Source organism: Gambusia affinis, linkage group LG17, assembly GCF_019740435.1.
Source record: "Gambusia affinis linkage group LG17, SWU_Gaff_1.0, whole genome shotgun sequence".
In the NCBI taxonomy this organism is placed as follows: Eukaryota; Metazoa; Chordata; class Actinopteri; order Cyprinodontiformes; family Poeciliidae; genus Gambusia; species Gambusia affinis.
In genome coordinates, this window is record NC_057884.1 from 4,293,637 (window position 1) to 4,316,374 (window position 22,738).

The window sequence follows — 22,738 nt, forward strand, 5'->3', positions numbered from 1 at the left end:
AGAATTTGTACAAAAGAGATCAATGTGCTTAAACTGTAGATAAATGGACCCGAGCTTGAAAAAAAAGTAAAGTAAAAGAAACGGAGGATAAACTGATTTATTTCACTTTCAAAACAGGGCAGAAGAGACGTCACAGTACATTTACAGGCCGATCCCAAAGCGTTAGTATGAACAACTTTACAAAACGTCCAAGTACATTCAGTCTGACCAAAACACAGAAAACTAAACATACAGGAAAATGTCTGCTTTCAAATTTAAACAGTCTAACCCTGGCATTTTTTCAATGAGCAACGGGGCGAGCAAATTCCTCTATCGCGTCTTTCAGACAGAACGTCTGAATTCACAAGCTTAGGAATAACCGGGAAAGAAAACGTAGACAAAAGTAGCAGAAGGGACAAGCCATATTTGTTTCCCCATCACTACAAGGTAATGCAGGACAGAGAAACAAAAGAAAGTATAAAAAAAAAAAATCAGTAAAATTGAAATTTGCCTCGACATTACAGAGAGTAACATTCCTCCACATGATCAAGAAGAAAAAGCTGCAGTCCATATAATTTTTTTAGTGCAGACGTTCATGTAACAAATCCCAGAAATACTGACACTGATTGTGACACTTTAATCCTAGAGTTTGGAATATGCATTAATCTGTGGACAACACGACTAACCCTCACCGGGTCCATTTGTTCAGTCAAAAACACGACCAGATTTCAGTCGACTAAAACGAACGCACCCAAGAGGCGCTTCCTCTATCAGCAACCTTCTACGTCTTCCTGCGACACTAAGGCATCTGGGCTCGCGTCAAAGCTTTGCAAACCGTCGGCGGAAACCATGACAACTATTTAAGTAACAAAGCGCGGTCGCGAAGAATGGAACTGCGTTATTCACACTTGCTAAACGTAGCGGCGTTGGGATAATCTCTCGCTCCTCCTTCAAACACCGGCATGTCGGGTGGTTTCATTAGAGGAACGAACAGCTTCTGTCATCGGGCTCGCACGCTAACGGGAAGCCCTCTGGAGATTACAGATTACGACATGTGGAGGGGAAAAAAAAAATATATATATATATATATATATATAACAATCGGCTCAAAATATGACATTATCCACACAAAAATAGTCACTTGTTTCAGTCTAAAAACTACGATTTTCTTTGTTTTGGTTGTTTTATAAACGTCTTTCCAGAGCTTCCAAACATTAAGACACATCAGGAGAAGCAGATGCAGAAAGTATTCCCTTCCCTCTGATGGGTGGAGAGTCTTCTCAGTGTCATTATTAAATAATAATAATCATGTCTTGTCCAGTCAACTTATAAACATTCATTTTCTTTTAATTTAAATTTATTTTTTACAGATTATTGGTGTTCTTCTCTTGAGCCTTATGATCTAGCTGGGTATTTTGCTGCTCTGTCTATCATGCACCAGCTCTACGTTTTAGCTACAAACCAGGACAAGAAAAAAAAAAAAAGAAAGAAAGAAAGACGGTCTTTTTTCTTGGAGGGATGCCGTTTGTCCCTCCAGTCTTCCTGGCGCAGATCTGACCTCATTAGTCGATCCTAAAAAAAGATGGAGAACGGTGATGGCATCATTCTACAATATATATTTAAATGTTAAAGAAAACCATCTCAGACAGAAGAAAACTCATTTTACCTGCATGTCTCAGAATAAGATGGGCTTGCCGCTGGTTTTTTCTTGCACGTAGGAAGTGAAGCGCTTGAGGAACTTGGGGTACTCCCTCTTAGCTACGGCCCTGAGTACGGAGGCCGGAGCCCAGCCCCCCGGATTCACTGCACACATGCACACACACCCCATGGAAACATTTTAATTATTTATAGAATAATATCAAACAAGTCAAAATGATGTCAAATTTTTTAAAAATTCCCATCAAGACGTTGTGCTTAAATTTGCTGCATTCACAGATTTTTCTCCAAATAACACTTTTGTTTAATGGACAGTTTGCGTTTATCATTACCAATTACAATAGATAGCATAACTGGACTAATTTCTCCAAGATTTGTCTGGAAGCAATTAAGTTTTCATTTAGCTGCCTAGGTAAACAGCAGGGAGGGTCTGGTTGCCCTGTAGTGTCAAATATAAATGTATTATTTGGTTGGAGTCGCTGCTGTAACTGGATACAGACAGAACTGTGAATAGACAAAAAAAAAAAAAAAAAAAAAAAACTATTTCTGGAAAATATACAATTGAGTGATTAGTTTGAAAAATTTTACCTTTTATTTTCCAAAATATAAACTTTTATTTTTTTTTAAATAAAATTAGCAGACTGGAAGTTTATGTTTACAGCTAGTACACATAAACATGGCCAACTAATACTGTGTTCTAAATTAAAGCTGAAAATGTAAATATTGGAAAGAATGACATCAAAGAATTTGACCTAACAAACTAAAATCTAAATGCAAAATTATAAAACAAAAAAAAAAAAAGGAATAAACTGTATTTATTACCACATTTTTTTAGTACATATTTATTTGTCATCTACTGTGAAATTATTTAAGCTCTTACTGTGCATCACTAACAGGCTAGCAGCTGATTGGCTACCCAATAAAACCAGTTATCTATATCTGAGCAACGTTAGTTGAGTTGAGTTGACTGAATATATTCTGCGTCTATGACATAGTATAGTTTTTTTTTTTTCCATTTAGGTTATATATTTAATGTAACATATCATGTTCTCACATTGAATTTTAGTGGGCACATTAGAGTGATCAGTTACAGTTTTTTATGATTATTTTCATTCACTGCATTGTGGCACTGATTGTCTTCCATATCAATGAATGTGCAGTAGTATTACCATTGGCAACATAGGTGATTTTACACAGGATGTTGTCCCTGCCGATCTCTTTGTCTCCCTCTGGTGGACTGACCAGGGTCTGACAGATCATAGCGATGTTGATTTTGGCACGCACACATCTGCTGCTCGGCTGAGCGAGGGAAGAAAACCAGAAGCTTACAGGAAGAACTCAGTTGTTGTGGCCTGTGGCACTTGGAGCGGATTTGGGTTCTGACCTGAGCCTCGTCGTGATCCACAGAGAAGTTGCACACCAGCCAGGTGTCGGGGTCGTTCTCGTTGTTGGTCAAAATCTTCCTCATGGCAGAAAGGTACAGCACGTCCCTCTGGGACGCAGGCCACACCCGCTGGAACACAGGTTAGCTCAGGCTTCAGATCTACAACACCAGGATGTTTAGTTGCATCCCAGCTTCTGGCTCTCTTACCTTGTGTGTTTGGTAGATTATTGCTGCGTTGTCTGAAAGCCTCTCCACCACATTGAAGTTTTCAATAGTAGCTGCAGAAAGAAGAAAATAATGTTTTTGTCTGGACAAGGGCTTCATTTTGGGCGTTTTCTCACCCGACAGTCAGGTGAGTTGTGAATGCGCGAACTCTGGTCCGCCCAAAAAACCCTGGGTCTCAACTCGGTTGAAGTGAACTCTCATCTAATTCAAATGCATATGTGAACGCAAAACTGACCGGAGACGGCTCCAAAAGCTCCAGTCAGCCCTACTCAGAGTGGGCAGGGCATTCTGGGTAAAATACAACCAAAACAAACACAAACGTCTAGCAGTAGCAGGAGAAAAGGCTCACTGTCTTTTGCCAAAGATGAAAGAGTAATCATACAACCAGTAGAACTTAACGCCACTCCATTTTTGTTTGCTTTTTGTGAAAAAGGAATTTGCTGACAGAGGATTCTTCAGAGGATTTTATGGCGTTTCCTTTGTTCTTGGAGCAGCGCCACCACAGGCGAGGAGGGTAAACAGGTTTTTTATAGGACTGGACCTTTCAGACTTACTTTCCCAGTCATTGCGGTACATCGTGTCCCAAAAGTAGTGGCAGACTTCATGACCTGTGACTCCCTTCACAGAGTGGGTGGCCTTCAAAGGATCCAACACAATCCCGTTCTCCTCCACTTCTCTCCTGTAAACCTGCGTTGCAAACATGTCGGGAAACCCTTTTTATTCCTTATACCAAACTTAAAATGAGCCTCTCATTTTTTTAATGGTTTTTGGAATACCGTCACAGTTCCTGTGAATTTGGCCTTACCTTCATCTCTCCCTCTTCTACGACCAGTTGCCAGTTGGCGTCTCCACCGACATCTTGCAGCGAGTAGGTCATGTGATTCTGCACCATCTCCTCCACCTACAACACAAGCGACAGGAAGAGGGAATGAATAGTTTACATGCAACTAGAGGAAGAGGAGGAGGAGGATTCTGAAGGGTGGCGTCACCAAGTGATAAACAATAGAAACAACATCTGATACTCATTGAAACATTAAAACCATCACCTTTGTGGATGGAAAGCAACATTACGTCTCATCTCAGATTCTCAGTTGTCTTGACTTGCCGTTATTTAGGAGCATCAGACAAAAGCGGACTATTTAAAGACCTTGCCTCATGAAAACGTGGTGTCCGGTTTTGACAGGGGAAACAGGAAAACGACTGCAAGACTCGCTCAGTGGTTCCACTACGACTCTATTGACATTTAATTGCGCAAATTGGAGTTGAGAAAATAAATCTGAAAATAAATAAACAAGATCATTTCGGGACCGGGAGTCGAACCCGTGACGTCCGTGTCGAGGACTAGGGCCTCCAAACGTGGGGCATGATAACCTCCTGCGCGTCCCAAAACCTCACATCTTTTGATGAAAAGGTTTTCGTGTTAGGAGGAGATGGCTTTTCGGCCGTATCAAAATTTTGCAAAACTTCAATGGAAACGATTTTTTCCTCATCATGAGTCACGCGATCAACAACCGGATAAAAAACAAAATCAAAGAAGAAGACAGGTAGTGGTAGGAGGATGATGGTGCGGCACGCTTTTTAACAATTTATGGCGTGAACAGAATTGTTCACATGTGATTCTAATTACGTTTCTTATGTCACGGAAACACGGCAATTGTGAAATTGAGAGTTTTTGATGTTGCCGCATTATCGACAAAGTTTTGTGCCCATTCGTAATGGAAACGCAGCTGGTGATGCAACAGTAAAGATGGACGAAATGTCTGAAACGGGATTAGAGGAGGAGGAACGGAGGGGAGGTGTGGAACATGATTAAAGTATCTTGTAAGGAGAACAGTACTCCAACCTTATTGGAGAACCGGTGCGATCCAGAGGTGGAGTAGATGTCTTCAGGGGGAGGTGGGCTGGATCGCTCTATCCTCGTCTTCTCTGCCTGAGACTACACCCAAACAAACATTAGAACTTTAGTTGTAACCATGACAAAAACAAGAAAAAAGTGACAAATTGTTTTTTTCTGATGGTTTATGTTTTACCTGTTCTTCAATTTTATCCTGTCTGTCAAGAGCAGCTTCCACCGCATCAAAAAATTCATCCTCATTGATTAAACTGTTTGGTCCTTCCTATTAAGGAGACAACTAAGTATTAACTCATACATAGTCAGTTATTTCTATTGCACAATGGAGAAATACTGCAATTATTACCTCATAATCTGGACCTCCAAAGTGAGACTTCTTCTTCAGCTCATTAAGGGCTGATTTATAGCTTTCCTCTATTCTTCTTCTCTTTTCCATTTCCTACAAAAACAGACGTTGCATTACAGTAGCGGCAAAAGAGATTGGAAAAGCAAACAAATCAAATGTGACCTGTTAGACTTCACAGCAGCCCAGATGTTACAGACCTTGTCCAGTCTCTTCTGCCAGCTGTCCTCTCTCTTTGCCATCAGGTCGATGCAGTGGGACAGAGTGGCTAAGATTCCAGCCGTGGTGGCCTTGAATGTGATGGCCTCGCCCTTGAAGTCTATTCCATTGATTCCCTTTGGATTCAAGGACTGAAACACTGAGCAAAGAGCAGAGAAATAAAAGCAAATGCTGTGAAAGACAATGACTTAGTTCATAGGATGTAAAGTTTTCTGTTGTGTGGGGTGTTTTATTCCTAGTACACATTTCAGGCAGGAAGATTATTTGTGGCGCACCGCCTCCAACATACATTCATACATTACTGCCAAATGCAATAATGGTTACAATTCTTTTTTCTTTTTGGAAGATGGTAGAAGTTCACTTTAATTTTGTAAAAGAAAATCTGTTTTGCTATAAATTTTTTAATCGATTCATCCAATAAATAATCAATAGATCAGCCAAAGACTATTGTTGTTAAGCAGAAAGGGCTGTGCTTTTCACATGTTAATGTTATAAGTATTTTGTTTATGCATCCGTTGCTACGAGTGATCGTGTGCTCACTGAAGGAATGCTATGTTGTTACACTTTAGGCAATACATTGTTTATTTTCTTATGTAAAAAACAAATTTGATTATTTATTAGCATACTTTAATGCATTTCTAATATAGAATAAAAATGGTTCAAGTGAAAAATCTGCAGAATGTGCCATTTTTTTCTGATTAATTGTCAAAATAATCGATTAATCGATAACTAAAATAATTGCGAGTTGGAGCCCTATTAAAGTTACAATAATTTTATAGCCTTTTACTGTAATTTTTTATACTGTGTTCAAAAGAAAAAGATAAAATAGTCACTGAAGGACTTTTTAAAAACAACTGTGAAATACTCACGTTTTTCTTTGCTACCGTTGTTGTTGTGCAGAAACTCTCCGTCTGTGCGGGTGTTTGGGAAGTCGTCTTCATCGTCCTCCACGACTGAAACGACAAAGAAGGATTCAGGCTGGACGGCACAAACCACAAATAGGTAATTTGCCACACAAAGTCTTTTCTTGTCAGAGTGTCCCTTAAGGTCAGGGTTCCTGGACAGGGTCACGCCTAGGGCCCCGAATCATAACCGACTGCACAGCACGGCAGATCAACGGGGCTGACAGCCCTCTGCTGCCCTGGACAACATGACAATGGGCTGGTTTCATCCTCAGAATGGAGAGAGAGTCGGAGAGGAAGACAGGGAGGGAGAACAAAAGCCGGGTCTCATTCATCGTGGTCGTTCAAGTGAAGACTGCCATCAACGAATGCTAAGCTGGCCAAGATGGAGAAACAGTGAGGGGGCTGATCGAATCACTGCTGTCTGGGTCGCAAAACACATTCCTTCCAAGATTTATTGCATATTTGTTCCTCCACAATATTTCAGTCCCCCCAAAATGTTGCAATGATTCTCTTTGATTGTTGCGGCCTAAAATTATTGATTTTGAGGCATCTTTCTTCCTGGAGGGGCTGATTTTTTACAACATTTCACTGTAAAGTGACAGGAACTCTAGACCTTAAGTTAGTTTGAAGCAACTTGTACCAATCTACTTTCCACACACATTGACACAGAAACAGTGGGTGACCACCTAAAGACTAACACGTACATATATTATTGTGTAAACTGTTTATTATTGCTTTTTTATTATTGTCGCACTTAAAGTTCAAAAGCTCTAACTTTGTTGATTCTTTTGGGGTTGAAAGTAAAACTCTCTCTTATAAAGTCCATCAGTTTGTCTAAAAATGTATCATCAATGCCAAGAGTTTTGTCTTAGATACAATTTGTTTATTTAAGTTTAAGTAATCACAATACTTTGCTTCTTAGCGGTTCTTACGTTTGTCTCTCTGCAGCTCGTCCTTGGACACGTCGGAACAGCTATCAAAGTACTTCTGCAGCGTGTCCACCTGCCTGCACAAGATGTCTCTGAATGTCTCCATCTCGGCCAGCTTCTCTCGTAGACTGTGACCCTTCTGCGGAAAAATAATCCAGAAATGTAAGAAAAGTTATGACCAATATAGAGCCTTTGAAATCTGGATGATTCGGGGAATGCACCAATCATGATTTTTCTTCTTTTCTTTTTTTGCGCCATTTCCAAATTCTGAAGAACTATGATAGCACTTGTTTTTCCTACCTTCTTCTGCTCTGGATAAGTGTAGAGGCGATGAAATATCATTGTAAAAATAGGGTTTAATATTTAAAATAATTATAGACTTGCCATATATTTTACTGAATTTAGATGTTAAAGTTTAGATGTTTAGATGTGATCAACTTTGCATTACTCTGTTCTTTTGTCACCCGAACGAACAGAAAATATATCTTAGACAATACAGCTTACCAATAAATAGCTTCTTACATCTCTTCTCTCTGACTTTCTTTTCTTTTCCTTTTTTGAAAGATCTCATGGATACTAAAAATAGCCAACTTTGAGTAGGTGTACAGAAGAGCGCACGTACTGGAAAAAACATCCGACTTTTCCCTTCAGAAGAGTAAATACCAATTTAAAAACCTGTCACCTTGAAGGAGGACGTGGAGGTGGCAGAATAGCCACTAGTGGCTGACGTGAGCGACAGCATGGAGCCGTGTCTTCGCAAACTGGACTCTGAGCCATACCCAGAATCTGCCTGCGAAACATATGGAATAAAAATATCGATTATTCAGGTATCAGATTTAAGTTGTGTTACTGCATTGCTAACTTTCTTTTGTTTAAAATATTTTATTATTTCTACTAGCGCTCTAGCATAATTTACCAGTTCCAGTATTAAATACCAGTTTAAGTTGCTATACCAAAAAAATTAATAAATAAAAAATGCTGACTACATTTGGATGCTTCTTCATGAACATCTGACAGTATGAGGCAATATCAGCAGAATCAGTGATCACAGCAGAAACACCTTTCCTGTTATATAACAGCCTGGCTTTAACATCAACAGCCCTCTGACAGAACAAGCAGAAAGCTACACATAGAAACACAGATTAGTCCAGTTTCTGCCACTAGGGGGCAGGGTATGCAAACGCACATGACTGGGGATTTAGAGGAGTTGGAGGTAACTATCGGTCAATGACCAAAAGTAGCTCCGCCTGTGTTCACATGGATGTCAGAGGGTGGTGCTTGCCCTTTATCCAGCATACTGCTGCCCTAGAGGCTGATTTAGTGTCTGCATAGAGAACCCCTGATCTATTCAAACAGGAAAAAACATAGAAAGCAAAGAATGATGCATGATTAAAAGGAGCATTTATCACATGCTGGGTCAGCTGTAGTAGAGCTCCAACTCTGTAATAACATACTAAGATGCACCAAAGCAAATTATGAGCAATAGTGACCACACTTTCCATAACGATAAATGTCCCTGTTTGAGGCATAAGAAGTAATTGTAGTTTCTCACAAACCAGGAAATACAGAGAGATTCATGTTTTTGCATTATTATTATTTTTTTTCGGTCTCTGGGAAGCGAGTGTTATTTCCTGTTTAAAGGTTGCAGGTCATTCTGGCGTGTGTTGTGTCACGTTAATGTTTTGGGTCTCCCAGGCGACCCTGGCTGCTCTGAGTAATGGTGGCTGGGAAGGAAAGTGCAGGGCCTCTAAAAGGTTTTCAGCGGTGAGTCATGAGGGGAGGAATGACTGTGCAGAGTAATGTTGCTAGGATAAGTGGGGGGAGGGGGTGCAGAAAGGGGTTTCCCCGAGCCGGGCGCCGTATGTGGGCAGCATGTTGTCGTGATGTGGACCTTCACTTTCTGTCAGACAGATCAGGTCTGTGGTAGGATTTTAGTTTGACTAGTGGTCAAACTTTCTGGGTTGGAAATGCTGTAAAGGGTTTATTGAAAGTATTCACAACCCTGACATTTTTTTCATATTTTGTCACAGCAAAGCTACACATTATAATGGAGTTGGGTTTTTTTAAAGGGCAGTATTATGAATTTTCCAGGCACATACTGCCATTTCATAGCATAATTATGTTGTTTTTAGTTCATAAAAAAGAAAGTTTACTTTGTAATCTGACACCTTGAAATCGGGCCTCCGTCTCTTTAAAAACTCCTGCTCTTTCTGAAACTCTGCCTTCAGGAAGTCATCACAATATGGCTCCACTATCAACACTTTAACTACGTTTTTATCAGCGCTGCACTGAGAAGTAGCTCCTATGATAAGCTCAACAAATGTGCAATTCTGCTAATTGCTGCTCGCTAGTCTGAAGGAACTGAGCGGTGGAGTTGTGGGCGAGAGATACTCTGTGAGTCGGAAGCTCAGAAGATTGGAAACTGCAGCTCTGAGGAGGAGCTTCGTTGTCAAAGGGCCACCCAGGTGTTTCCACAGCTGAATGGTTGCCACAGGAGATTAAAGGATTTCTTAGAAATGCAAGAAAAATGTAAGGCAACACTCCAGGTTGTTGGTGATGAGGGAATAAGATTCTAAAATAATGGAAAGCTCAAAAAAAGTTATACTGTCCCTTTAGGAATTTTTGTATGCGACTCTTATAATGTACTGTTTGCACTGCATGTGGAACATTTGTGCTATATGGATTTGTATTCTTTTTTGACATTTGTAACCTGGTATGTTTTTATTGATAAAAAAAAAAAATAATTGTTTATTATTATTCTGTTTTTGGTGGAAGAACCTTGTTAACTTGTCTGTATTGCACAGTAATATTTTGTATTTATGTTGATTGCACCCTGAGGGACCACAGTTGAAAACTAGCCTGTATGCCAACACTGGTATGTGTTTATATGCGCACAGACTCTTTTGAACAAACAAACAACTTTTTTTCAGAAAGAAAAATCTGAAAGGGAGCTTTTGTTCTGTAAGGAACTTTAGACCAAGTGTCAAAATTTGATATTTCCGTGTTTCTGAAAGGGTCGGGTCATCGGGTTTCTCTTGTTGCTCGTCAACAACAGGAACTAGAAGCTGCTCCTTTTGTCAGCTACCCTAAATAAAAATGAAGACGGCACATTTCACACTCCCTTCCTCACCAGGTTGTTCGCGTTTAACACCAACAATGAATCTGCAGAACAATAACGAAATAATCATAACTCATGCTGCTCAGCTGGACTTTTTTCAGTCCTTGCCACCTCAAAAAAACTGGGATTCAAGTGCTCAATTATTAATACATGCTTATGCAGTTGGTTTGTTATTAATATTTGATCAATCACACATGCTTGTTATCAACAGTGAACAGAGCTAAAGACGCATAGTGACAGAACTCCTCCAGATCTCCTCAAACGCACCAGTGGTGAAGGGATGATTATTGTTCCCTGGATTCCTCCCTTCTGCCTCCTCCCTTCTCTGATACTCTAACAGAAACACACACGATGAACACACACATTCACAAATCCAACCAATGTATGATATGGTACCGACTTGGCTCTGGTTTTTTGTTGAGGTCGGCTGTGTGTGTGAAGGAGCTTACCCTGTGTAGCTCGATGAACTCGATCCACTTGTTTCGGCGCTCTGGGTCTTGCGCTCGCAGGTACCACACGCTGTCGTTCACGCTGATGTCCAGCCGGCACTCGTCAAACTCGTGTGGCTAAAAAGAAAAAAAAAACACACACACACAAAACAATAAATAGGTTAGTTACTGAGCCTCGTTTTGTTAATTAGATGCATGTCTAAACGATTTATACGACTGTAATCCAGAACCAGAACCGGTGGAGTGGGTGCAGTTTGGGGGGTATTGCCCATCCTGGAGTGGAAGCATTTTATTTAAACCTCAGAATGGCCAACTTTTTATTATTTTTATCTCGATTTCAAACGTTAAGGGCTCCCACATGTCCTGTACCTCTGCCCTCAGACACCAGCACTTTTTTTTAGCCGTTACAACTGTTTAATCCATTGTCATTGTGTCGTAGGAGGTTTTCTACGAGCCGCCTTTAAACGCAACATGAGCGTTAAGACGCTGCCGCTGGTTTTACACCTGTGTTATGAAGCAGCAACGGAGACCTGCTGCTGTTGTACAATCGATGCACAATGTTGGCTAAATGATTACATCCATGCCAATATATCCTGTTAAGCAAGTACAGGCTACTAATGTTATTTATATTGTTATTTATGATTGATTTTGAATTTAAAGACATTTATTGGAAACATTAAATTCTTAGATTTCTGCAATGTTTGAGCTAATCTGAACTCAACTACTCAGCATTTTCTACATGTCACTGTGTACATAACTATTGTTGATTTCGTATTAATTAATTAACATGGTTGATTTATTTGAAAGGTTACATAAATGTTGTTCAGATATACAGTGTTTTGGAGAAGTATTCATACACGAAGAATTTTTTATTTTCCTCATTTATCTGTATTTTTTTTTTTACGGTAATAAATGTACTTCATACGTGCATTTTGCTGCTCCTTAACATTTCTCCTGCCAAACAGAGACTTTTTGTTAATTGTGATGTATATGTAATGCATCAATGAAGAATCGGTTTCTTAATCTGTCTTTAACTGGAAGCACAAGAAAAAACAAAAAACAAAAAAAACACTCCATTACTGGAACTTGAAATGTATCTTGTAAAGCTCATCTTTGATCCTTACAGCATTCCACTGACAGAAGCAGCTATTTTGCAGCAAAGAGCGCGTTTCTGAGCACCAAAGTAAATCTGTACTGTGTGCCTTGTGTGTGTGTGTGTGTGTGTGTGTGTGTGAACTCAGAGATAGAGGAGAGGGAGGGAGAGCAGTTACCCATTTAGCATTCAGAAAATAAACTGGGATGTTTGAAAGGACAGCTCTACCGTTAGCACCAAGGTTAAACTGCAGCAACAGAACAGAATGATTTACGGTCCAGACCCTGGCGTGTTTAAGCACAGTCATGGACACAGAGAGAGGAAATGAAAACTGAACACACACATACACACACATTATTAGCAACTGTTAGCAAAGAGGGAATAAAAAGCAAAACTACTGTAAAACAGGGACAGAGACTAAAATACTGCTATTTAATTTAATTAATGTCCCTTTGCGATCAGAAAGGTGCTTTTGAATTGTTTTGGATTCATTTTCCTTTACATCTTAGCAAATCAACAGAATATTGACAACATTAAAATGATCCTAGATGCCATTTCAGATATCCTGTGTGAGACAAGAAAGTCCATTTAATCTTTACCAAGAGCTGGATGGTTGTTGTGTAGCTAGCATCCTTGCAGAAATGCAGGAAGAGGAAGAACAATCGAGGAAGGAAGCAGAGGTGACAGATCCACAATCGCAGCACAAATCTCCTTTTGTGCTGACATGTTAAAAATAATAGTACTAGCTGGTTGGTGGGACATTTGGTCGCTAAGTAACGGTGACAACATTTGTGCTGATTGATCATCTGTGGACGGCACGGTGATAACATCATGGACTGTAAAGCGTAGCTGGTGGACAAAAAGAGCCTTTTTCACATACAGCCGCATTGCAACACCACACTGTCATGGATTTTATTGATATTTTATGGAGGAGAAAAACTATTATTGTGTTTAAGCAGAGCTAAAAGACGTTAGCTTATTAGCGAAGCTATTCAAGCCTAAATTAGCAATAATAATAATTCAACAGCAAAAAATAGTTTTTGAATTAAATAGGTTTCTTATTTTGTCAATATATGGATTTTGATTAAAATGAATTTAATTACAATTAATCAATTACAGACCCTGCAATTAACCCGATTAAAATTTTGATCAAGTCCCACCTCTAGTAAAAGCATTTGAGGCCAATGTTAATTTTAGTCTTTTTTTCACCTGGTATTTCTACGCTACCTTTTACATAAGATCCCAATCAAAAGGAAAAAATTGAAAGGGGTACACATACTTTTGCAAGGTACTGTAAACGCACAGCAAGCAAAATCTAACACTAACAAAATAAAGGAAAATAAAAACAAAATCTACTATAAAAGGCTGCAAGATATCCCAAAAAACGCTTTTATTAATGTGTATATAGCTGTTGTACAAGTGTAAAGGTTAAAGTGTAAGGTGTTACCCAAAAGAAAGCTTGGCCTTGAAGGCACAAGGAAACAATCTGATTAATTTGGTTTAATGTAGAAATACACATTTCAGACATGCGTCAGTGGCTGAATTGAGACATGCTCCTGAGTAAAAAGGAAACAAATGAAATGAGGAACACACGCGAAGCAGGAAGCGATCCGCAATAATGCCCGTCTGACTCACTTTGCAATGCCATTAAGCATTACCCCCTAAAAACCGAATGAGGAAAGAGGACATTGTGACAATGAGGGAAGATTTAAGAGATTTAAAACTCTTGTTTACCGGCAGACACATCAAATGAGAAGGAAACCTCACTCGTCTTCCCATTAAACATCCCCCTTTAGCTTGCATGTAATTAGTATTAAAATAATTTAATGCTAGACTCTAACTTTCTCCACATGTACAGGAGGAAGTCAGGTTTGAACATTAGATGGAAGGTTTTTAACGAAACCTTTAGTCTTGGTGGTGCTCGGGTATTTAGCGCAGGAGGTAGCATGATTCAAAAAATGAAATAATAAAGGTAGGACATCTTGACCCATTCTCTGTTCTCTTCAGACATAAACTTCCTACTCGGCTTCAAAAGAATCCCCTCCTGTCCTCTCCCATCAAAGGCAGAGGACAAGACGGCGTCTTAAAGCAGCGTACGTGTCTGCAGTCACAAACAAGCCAAATGACAGAAACCAGAGTGGCTGAAATGCTTAAGGAACACAGACACACCGAGTTTAATAAATGATCTAAACTTTATAATTGTTTTCTTGAAGATTTATTCAAACCTCCTAAACATTTTCTCCATATAAAACCACAAACTTTAGTGTATTTTGTTGGATTTTGATGTGACAGACCAATACAAATAAGTTTAAGAAAAATCTAAAAACTGCTGTTATTTTGTATCCAAACTCTCTGGATCCCTTGGATTTGATACAAATCCTCCTGGGTGTGTTTTCCATCAGCACCTCAGTCATGTTAGATTGAGAGCATCTGTCAACAGCAATGTTTGATTCTTGCTACAGATTCTCAATTAATTTTAATTCTGGACTTTGACTGGGGCATTATAAACACGTGCATATCTAAACCACCTCACTGAATGCTCTGGCTGTGGGCTGTAATGTAATATTAAGACCTTGTAGATAAAAAAAAAAATAGTAATAGAAAAGAAGAGTAAATTTCTGCCAAAAACCTCAAAGTTTGAGACCAATTTCAGATGTTTTCTAGAGAGAAACTTGGAAGTTTTCCAAGTTTTTCTATTAACTTATGAAACTCAAACCTCCACAGACTTCTCTGAGACTGATCTTGAAAATTCTGGCATTTTTGACTTTTCAAACTGACATTTTTTTTTTTGTTGTTGTTGATTTTTTTGGCACAAATTTACTCCTATATATTCATTATCTACAATGGCCCTAATACACTGCCCTCACTATGGGTCACAGTGAGGATTGTGGGTTCCTGGTGATGTGTGGTATTATTTGCTTTCTCATAATCCTCCTTTAATCCACAACTCCTTTTTTAACTTAAAAAAAAAGTTACTATGCATAATTTTTCTTCCCCTTCATATGTTAGCAACTTTCTGTTAGTTTACCACACAAAATCACCAATAAGAAGCATCAAAATGTGCGGCTGTAACATGAAAAGATGTGAAAAAGTGAAAGTGATATGAATACTCCTGCATGCTATCCAAATGATTCAGGCTTCTCCTTATGACAGAGCACGAGGAATATCTTTTTGCAGAATGCAGAACACTAAAATGAGATCATTACAGCTCTACAGGAGGGAGCAATGAGTCACCAAGAGGTCAAAGAGAAAGACGACAGAACAATCTCCACACATACACACTGAGGATTGTTTATCTTGACCCTCCTCATAAGCCCTGCTGTGAGGGGAAGTGCTATGAGGAACAATCACATTTCCTGGCAGAAGACACGTTGCATATTTCCTCAAAGCCTTGCACCGAGTAGATCTGACTTCTACTTCACCTCTTGTTTTCTGGTCTACAGAGAAAGGCAGATTTTTTTTCACATTCTGCGAGTCTGTTTCAGAAACGTCCAAACAATCCAGGTCGAATCAGCCACAGATGGAGCCAGTCTGTGTTACTCACCAATTCCACTGAGGGGAGAAATTACAAGTAGGCCAGAGTGCTCCCGTTAGCTGACCGTGGAGCTAAAAATGGCAGCGGCGGTTGTCAGGGTTTGTAGGAGCGGTGGCAAACTTTTTCTTTTCTTGGCATCAACAGAAACATTCACAATCACATAAACCACCAAAACAAACAAACAAACAAACAACTGAAACGCCTGCAAAAAGTCTTCAAACTATAATCTCAGCAATTTTTTTTTTTTCAAATAATATATATATATTTTTTCCCCTCCAGGGGGTCTTTTTGTGGGCTCTAGTGTCCCTTATATGTCAGTAGGCTGACAGGAAAGGGGGAAGGAGAGGGGGGAAGACATGCGGCAAATGTCAGTCAGGTCCGGGAATCAAACCTGCGACGGCCGCGTCAAGGACTCAAGGCCTCCAAACTTGGGTCGCGCTATCCCCTACGCCACCACAGCATGCCCATCTCAGTGATTTTTATGACAGCCATAGTTTTATAAACAGTCAGAGGAACAGTATTATGTATTTTCCAGGCACATAGTGCAATTTTACAGGATAATAAGGTAACTACGTTACCCTCAGTTGTTATAAAATGCTATATAAATATATCAAATATGACTTCATAATTTTGCACCTTGAAAGTGGGCCTGTGTGTTTAAAAACTCCTGCTCTGTATGAAACTTCACCTTCAGGAAGTCATAACAACATGGCTCCTCTATTATTCCTTTAACTACATTTTTACCAGCCCTGCACTGAGAAGAAGCTCCTATAATAAGCTCAGCATGTTTGCTAATTGCTGCTGGCTAGTCTGAAGGAGCTGATTAGGGGAGGAGCTTCGACCTCAAAGGTGGAGCTTGTCCCCCCCCCAAGAGTTTTGCACAGTTGAATGGTTGTCATGGGAGATTAAAGGATTTCTAAAACACACCTGAAAGAATCAAGGAAAGACTCTAGGTTAGTTTTTGAAGAGGGAATAACATTACATGATATAAAGCTTAAAAAATACATTAAAAAAACATTTGTATTTTGATACAAACTTCTTAAAACAGGTGTGCTTGCTATATATATAGTTTTTATTAGTTTTGCCTGTCTTTCTCAGTTTTTATGTATGAAATTGTACAAATGTTTGTATTTTGTGTTTTTTTTTGTTGATGGAAATTAGCCTTTTTCTAAATCCAGTATATTTAATATGCACTGTAAGGCAAATGAATAAATGTTAAAACTTAAAACCACTGACCAACTTCCAGCCTACACAACTCACAAGTGAACCCCATCTTGTTTGGAAACTTATTAACCTCATTTAAAAATCTATTTCTTCGACACAAAACAGATTCAGAACTGAAAAAGTTTTTTTAAAAGGTTTACTCGACCATTTCTAGTCTACAACTAAACAAAATATGCATCTATCAAAAAAGCTGCCATTACCAGGCGTAACATTTCAGTTTATCTCCTGCCGACGGGTGTAAAGTGGAGCGAGGGGTCAGAGCAACACCTGGTGGTTAATATTTACACATGCTGGGGAAAAGATAAAGCTGAACAAATACAGCCAATATCCAAGCCTGCTTTTCAGTGCCTGGAAACAGTCATTCATTAATTTCCCTTCGTCACCATTTGGAGACTAAAATGACACAGAAAGGCCCACCACACTATTCGACTAGTTTTTGGTGAATCTTTAGATGCTTGGAAATGTAGTACAGAATGATGGGATAAGCTTGAGGGGCTTAACCTCGATTTCTACGTCATGCTAGCAGTCTGCTGCTACATTTTCCAGCTTTATCCTGTGCCGTATTACAGCACACTGAATGTGGTGGCGGTTTCCAAACAAGCATTGCCACATGCCACGCTGTTGCTCAGAACACGCGTGACGTGTTGCCTGTCATCATGCAGAACTGAGGACATAATTGAGGCTTCTTAGTGGATGTTAAACACGGTTGGAGGCCACCTGCAGTTTGAGAAGCTTCCTGTTTGAGATTCAGGAGTTTATAGTGCGAGAGTGAGACAGAGTCATCATGAAGGAAGAAAAGTCTGCCTTCATTTTATTATCATGTATCATGGCCATATAAAGGAAAAATAAAATTACGAGAATAAAGTCATAATGTTACCAGAATAAAGTCATGATGTTACCAGAATAAAGTCATGATGTTATGACTCTGGTAATTTATGACTTGGTGAAAAATGACAGGCGTTTTAATAAAAAGTGACCCAAACCCTGCTCAATTTGTTAAATCAAGGCCAAAGGAATTTGAAAACTAGATTCCTCTCTTTCAATGCAACAAACATTCAAAATCATTTTTAAAATTTTGAAGCTACAATCAATAACACCCCTTTCCTACAGAAAAATAATAAAAATTGGACTACATTTGCTTGATTTCATTTCTTGCTGTAAGAAATAAGACACGGTACTCAGTACTCACAGTAATCACAGCTTTGCTCAGGCAGAGGGAACCCCGGCAGCCGTACTCGGTCTCATCCTGCGACTTGTAGTAGCTCAGCGTGTTGTTTTTCAGCACAACCCAGCGATCCTGCCAGCCATGGATGTAGTTTGTCCACTGAAAAGAAAGAGGAAAAAAAAAAAAAAGACACAAAATTATAGATAAACAGCAACTATATTTAAAATTTGAGAACCAAGTGAGCAAACAATTAAACTGAAACACTTTAGTTCACTGAGCCTGGCCTCAAAAGACATAATGATACTTTAAAATGTCTCATATCTATGTTTGCTTGTGCATGAAAATGCTATATTCAGCACATTGCAACAGCAGTCACACCTGTTTTTTTTGGTCGTGTTTTCCTTTCTTGCATTACCACCGTAAACGTCAGTGTACTTCTTTTGAATTTTGTGACAGATAAACAGTTGGTTGGATTTCCCAGGAACATCACCTGGAGTCATTCATTTCCTTTGAATCTAAGACAGGCATCTTCACTTCCTGTTTTCAAATCTCTTTTAAAAACTTCTTTTTTTCTCATTTTGAGTTGATAAGTTCTTTATGCCTTTATCTGATGTGTGTGTTTTGAAATGGGAGCGTTTTTAATCTTTTATGCCTCGACTCTTATTCCACTATTTGTCCTGTTTTTGGGCAAATTGGTCAAACTTCTGTTTTTTAAATATACTTTATCAACAAGTTGGATTTGGCTTAAGCATTTTTTTCATTACAACTTTTGAGATCTTTGTGACTCTATGGTAGGATTTAGATGATGGGCAGAGAAAAAAGGTGAATATATGCAGGGAACAACTGCTTTAGATTTAACATAAGGCATGTCTACTCTACCTCTGAGCCCTGTGGCGTTGATTAATCATTAATCCTTACTGTAGTTATGATGTGCGTGGGGCTCAGACTGATCAAACAGGTGAGCTCCACTACATGTGGCTTTGCCTAATCTTACAATATGCTTGGTTAGCAGGTCAGCCTGCAATCTGTTTGAGATAATCAGTGCATGGCGAGACTGATACCCCATTAGTTTCCTGGCAGCTTATCGCGTCAAAACTGTGGTCAGCCTGGGCAAGACTGAGCTTAAGACAACAGAGCAGAGGCACATGGGAATAAATAAAAAAAAACAAACAAACATAACAGTGAGCTTCAAATGTTTGACAGAAAAAAAAGCAGAACAGAGGCCAACAACTTGTTAGGCTCTGACAAAGGTGACACACTCACCTACATAGCCAATCCCTTACTGCTGCTCGCTATACGCCTGTCGCAGTACTACAATTAATCGGATGATGAATTAAAACAAACTCAATCTCCATTTGCATGATAAATTGTTTTTCTCTATTTTTTTTTTTTCTACAAAAACTATCTGACAAAAGTCTTCAGTCTGGGGCCTTTTGCTCAGCCAGCCATTTTTTATGTTTTTGAAGGACAGTTTTGCTTCATAATTTACTTGATTTGTTGTTTCTGTTTTGTTTATTTTGGATATTTAAAATGTTTTCCAGTTCCAGAGTTAGAGGTTCACTAAAATTTTTTTTTTTTTTTATCTTTGAGAATGTGATTTTGCATTATTATGCTATTATCATAACATTACTGGAAAATGGTTTCAGAACAACAATGTTATCGTTTATCACAATAACTTCAGGGACAATTTATCATCCAGGAAAATTTTTTTGGGGGAAATTTTTTCTTCCAAAAAATCTAATAAAAAGCTCCACCTGTTTCAAAGCACTACTATGTTATTATGTTTCAGACATTGAAATGTTCATCTTCATGTTAAAAAAAGGAAATTGATTTATTTGCATCTTTCAATGCATTTCTAACAGTGTATAGAAAAGGCTTAAGGGATTAAATGAAAAATCTGAAGAATATGACAATTGCTTTATCTGATTAATCAATTAATCTAATTAGAATAATCGTTTACTAAAATAATTGAGTAGCAGTCATAACCTAGAGCAGACATGAAGCAGGGTTGTGAAATGGATTTCTAGTAAGCCCTTACGCAGCACAACAACCACATGATAAGCAAATATAAAATAATTCAGCCATAGGTTTGGCTTACCTATATTTTTCTGTGCCTACTTTAGCTTCTACAATTGTACGTACTACAAAATATGAATACAAGTGTTTATAGGCAAACGTCACATGAAAACACTGTGCCATCCCTGGGACTGCAGTTTTGTTTTGTGTTTTCATGTTGGACAGATATTTGACTACAGGCCTCCCAATGCTATTCTTCCAAAATGTTCATTTATAAAAAGTGCTTCTCTGGGACTCCTCTTACTTATAGAAGTGTGATTTAAATCACTAAGCTGCAGAAAGTATCTGTGTTTAATTATATTTTTGAATTTACTGTTTTTTATTGGTGAAAATAGTGGAGAAAATAGCAAAAAAAAAACCAACCATTTCCAATAACATTTTTATTTAACCTCACTGATCGAAATTTATCAAAACATCTACAAATCAAAATACAGGAAAAATGCTCATCCTGGTTCCTCCCTCAGTTTATTAGCCCACCATCCATCCATACGTTTATTACACATTCAACATTTCACCCATTATCCAATCAATGCATTATCAATCATTTTGATAATTCTTCATCTATCCATTTTATTCATCTGTTCATTTTTTAAATCCATCATTCAGCCGTCCACATCGATGCAATTATCATTCTTCCCATCTTACTCTGTGGTTTTTGCATGTCCCACATGCAATACGCTCCTACAATAGTGATCTTTCTCGGGAAATTTGATCTCGGAAAACTCTGAAAATAAGATCTGCGCTGAATCCCTCCCTTCTCACTAGGAAGCTAAGAGGCGTAGCAGCAAGATATGTACAGCTCATGTAAGGGCTCTGCTTTGGGATCAGAGGGGGATTACCAGTCCCACTGTTGTTGCTGCAACTCCGAGTTAACCCTGCCCAGAAACAGGCGGGCTATGATTTGTCATCGCTGTTCTAGATTACTTAATTTCCCCACTGATGTGAGCACGCGCCTTCCTGGACTTTGGCAGTAATGGTACTCCCAGTTGGTAATGAAACTGAATGGACTGGGTAATGTACGGTTTGTAAGGAAAACGCGACTTACCTTACTGAGTACTCCGCTGAACTCGACGACGCCAACAGGGTGCCCGTAGTCCTCTCTGGGCTCTATATCCTCCTCCGAGCCGGAGGAGTTCCAACTTTGGTTGTCTGACATTATTTCAGAATACTCGATTACAAATAGAAACAAAAGCAACGAGGCATATGAAACTCAGAGGAAGCAACAGTTCAAGAATCCATGCTGGGCAGCTATCGACTGATTAATAGCTCCGCGCGCTCGGCGAGTTAAGCAGAAAATACGATAAAATAAATAAAAAAAATAGCCGGGATAGAAAAAAGAGTAGCTCCCAGCGGGCAGCGTCTGCTAGCTTCAGAGGTTTCCAGCCATTTAGTGGTCAAAACAGCGCAGGTAATGAAACCATTAGCCGAGCCCAAGAAACGATAGCTGTCAACTCCGCTAAACAGACTCTCCTCTTCGGCGCAGAGTGGCAGAAATGAATTAAATTAAATTAAAACACGTCGAGGGCACGCTTCGCTGGTCACGAACGATACGTCGCGGCCTCTCAGAGGAGTGCAGTGTCCCCGGCTTTGTTTTGTTTATGCTCCAAAAACCATTGACAGCTCTATTCCCCCTCCGTCACAGCAGTCGGAGCTTCCCCCTTGACGGCTTGAAGGAGCGCGTGTTCCAACTTGTGTGTTACGCAGGGGCGCTGGCCCACGAGTGACGTCACCAAATCCACTCCTGAATTGGAAGCAAGCTCCTCCCCCTTGTTTATGGTTCTCAAAATAAGTCGGAGATGCACGAGAATACACCAAGAGTTACTAGAAGGGACTCAGAGGACGACTGGCAATGATTACAAAACATGAAAGACAGAAAATTTTGAGAGAAATGCGTCATGTCCCACGTTTTAGAGCCTCGCGTGGAACAAAAAGCTCCAGATACAAGGCGTTGCTAAAGTATGTATTCCCCTTTGAACTTTTCCACTTTTTATCACATTACAAGAGCTAACCTTTATGTATTTCATGAGGATTTTATTTGATTGACATACACAAAGTGGCGGGTAATAAAATTGAAGGAGAGAAATTCAAGACCAAAGTCTCAGAAATAAAACATATAAAAGCTTTGCATTGAGCTCAACACTCTTTTCAATTGTTTTACTGAGAACAGTATCCTTATTATTTAAAGAACATTGCTCTATCTGACACACTGGTCAGAACATGCTATTTTAAATCTGTTCTCAGTTTTAGAGTTTTTAAAAATTTACGAGATACTAGGAAGACACTCGTTTGACTTATTTCAGAATTAAAAGGCAGCCATTAACATAATTTATTTAATTTTAAAATTGGTTAAGAGGAGGGGGGAAAAAACAGTCTGTGCTCTGATGACATGGACTGAACCTTGTGGCACATAAGCAGGAACTTCAACTGTCATGACTTTTCTGAGTTAAGCACTGCTGAACTCTGGTTCATGAAAACACATGACTGGACTTTATGCAAGTTGGTTCAACATTCCACAAGACCAATGAGAAAACTTGGCACGGATATCACATGAATGAAAGAAATGAAAGAACTTGTACTTGGTGATGA

General features: G+C 39.2%; 1 protein-coding gene across 2 annotated transcripts; it reads right to left on the bottom strand.

Annotated features, from left to right (window-relative positions):
* Positions 1-79: 79 nt before the first annotated feature.
* On the bottom strand, positions 80-21,859 carry LOC122846944 (ceramide transfer protein-like). Of its 2 annotated transcripts, XM_044144215.1 has the most exons (18): positions 21,198-21,858; positions 18,101-18,235; positions 11,060-11,176; positions 10,878-10,943; positions 8,175-8,282; positions 7,496-7,631; positions 6,528-6,611; positions 5,640-5,797; positions 5,443-5,535; positions 5,275-5,361; positions 5,088-5,180; positions 4,050-4,145; positions 3,799-3,931; positions 3,227-3,297; positions 3,020-3,148; positions 2,805-2,934; positions 1,646-1,782; positions 80-1,551 (listed from the first exon to the last, which is right to left on the bottom strand). In XM_044144215.1, the coding sequence occupies exons 1-17, from the start codon at positions 21,306-21,308 to the stop codon at positions 1,655-1,657; spliced, it is 1,875 nt and encodes a 624-aa protein (XP_044000150.1). In that variant the 5' UTR covers positions 21,309-21,858; the 3' UTR covers positions 80-1,551; positions 1,646-1,654. The 2 variants fall into 2 exon arrangements, with proteins under 2 accessions (XP_044000150.1, XP_044000151.1); XM_044144216.1 differs by lacking the exon at positions 10,878-10,943 and having other exon boundaries at positions 21,198-21,859.
* Between the last annotated feature and the right edge of the window lie 879 nt (positions 21,860-22,738).

Coding starts and splice junctions, on each gene's coding strand:
- LOC122846944 (XM_044144215.1), bottom strand. CDS start 21,308: ATGTCAGACAACCAAAGTTGGAACTCCTCCGGCTCGGAGGAGGATATA. Junction 10,944..11,059: donor AGTTCATCGAGCTACACAGG/GTAAGCTCCTTC, acceptor TGTTTCTGTTAG/AGTATCAGAGAAGGGAGGAG. Junction 8,283..10,877: donor TAATCATCCCTTCACCACTG/GTGCGTTTGAGG, acceptor TATGTTTCGCAG/GCAGATTCTGGGTATGGCTC.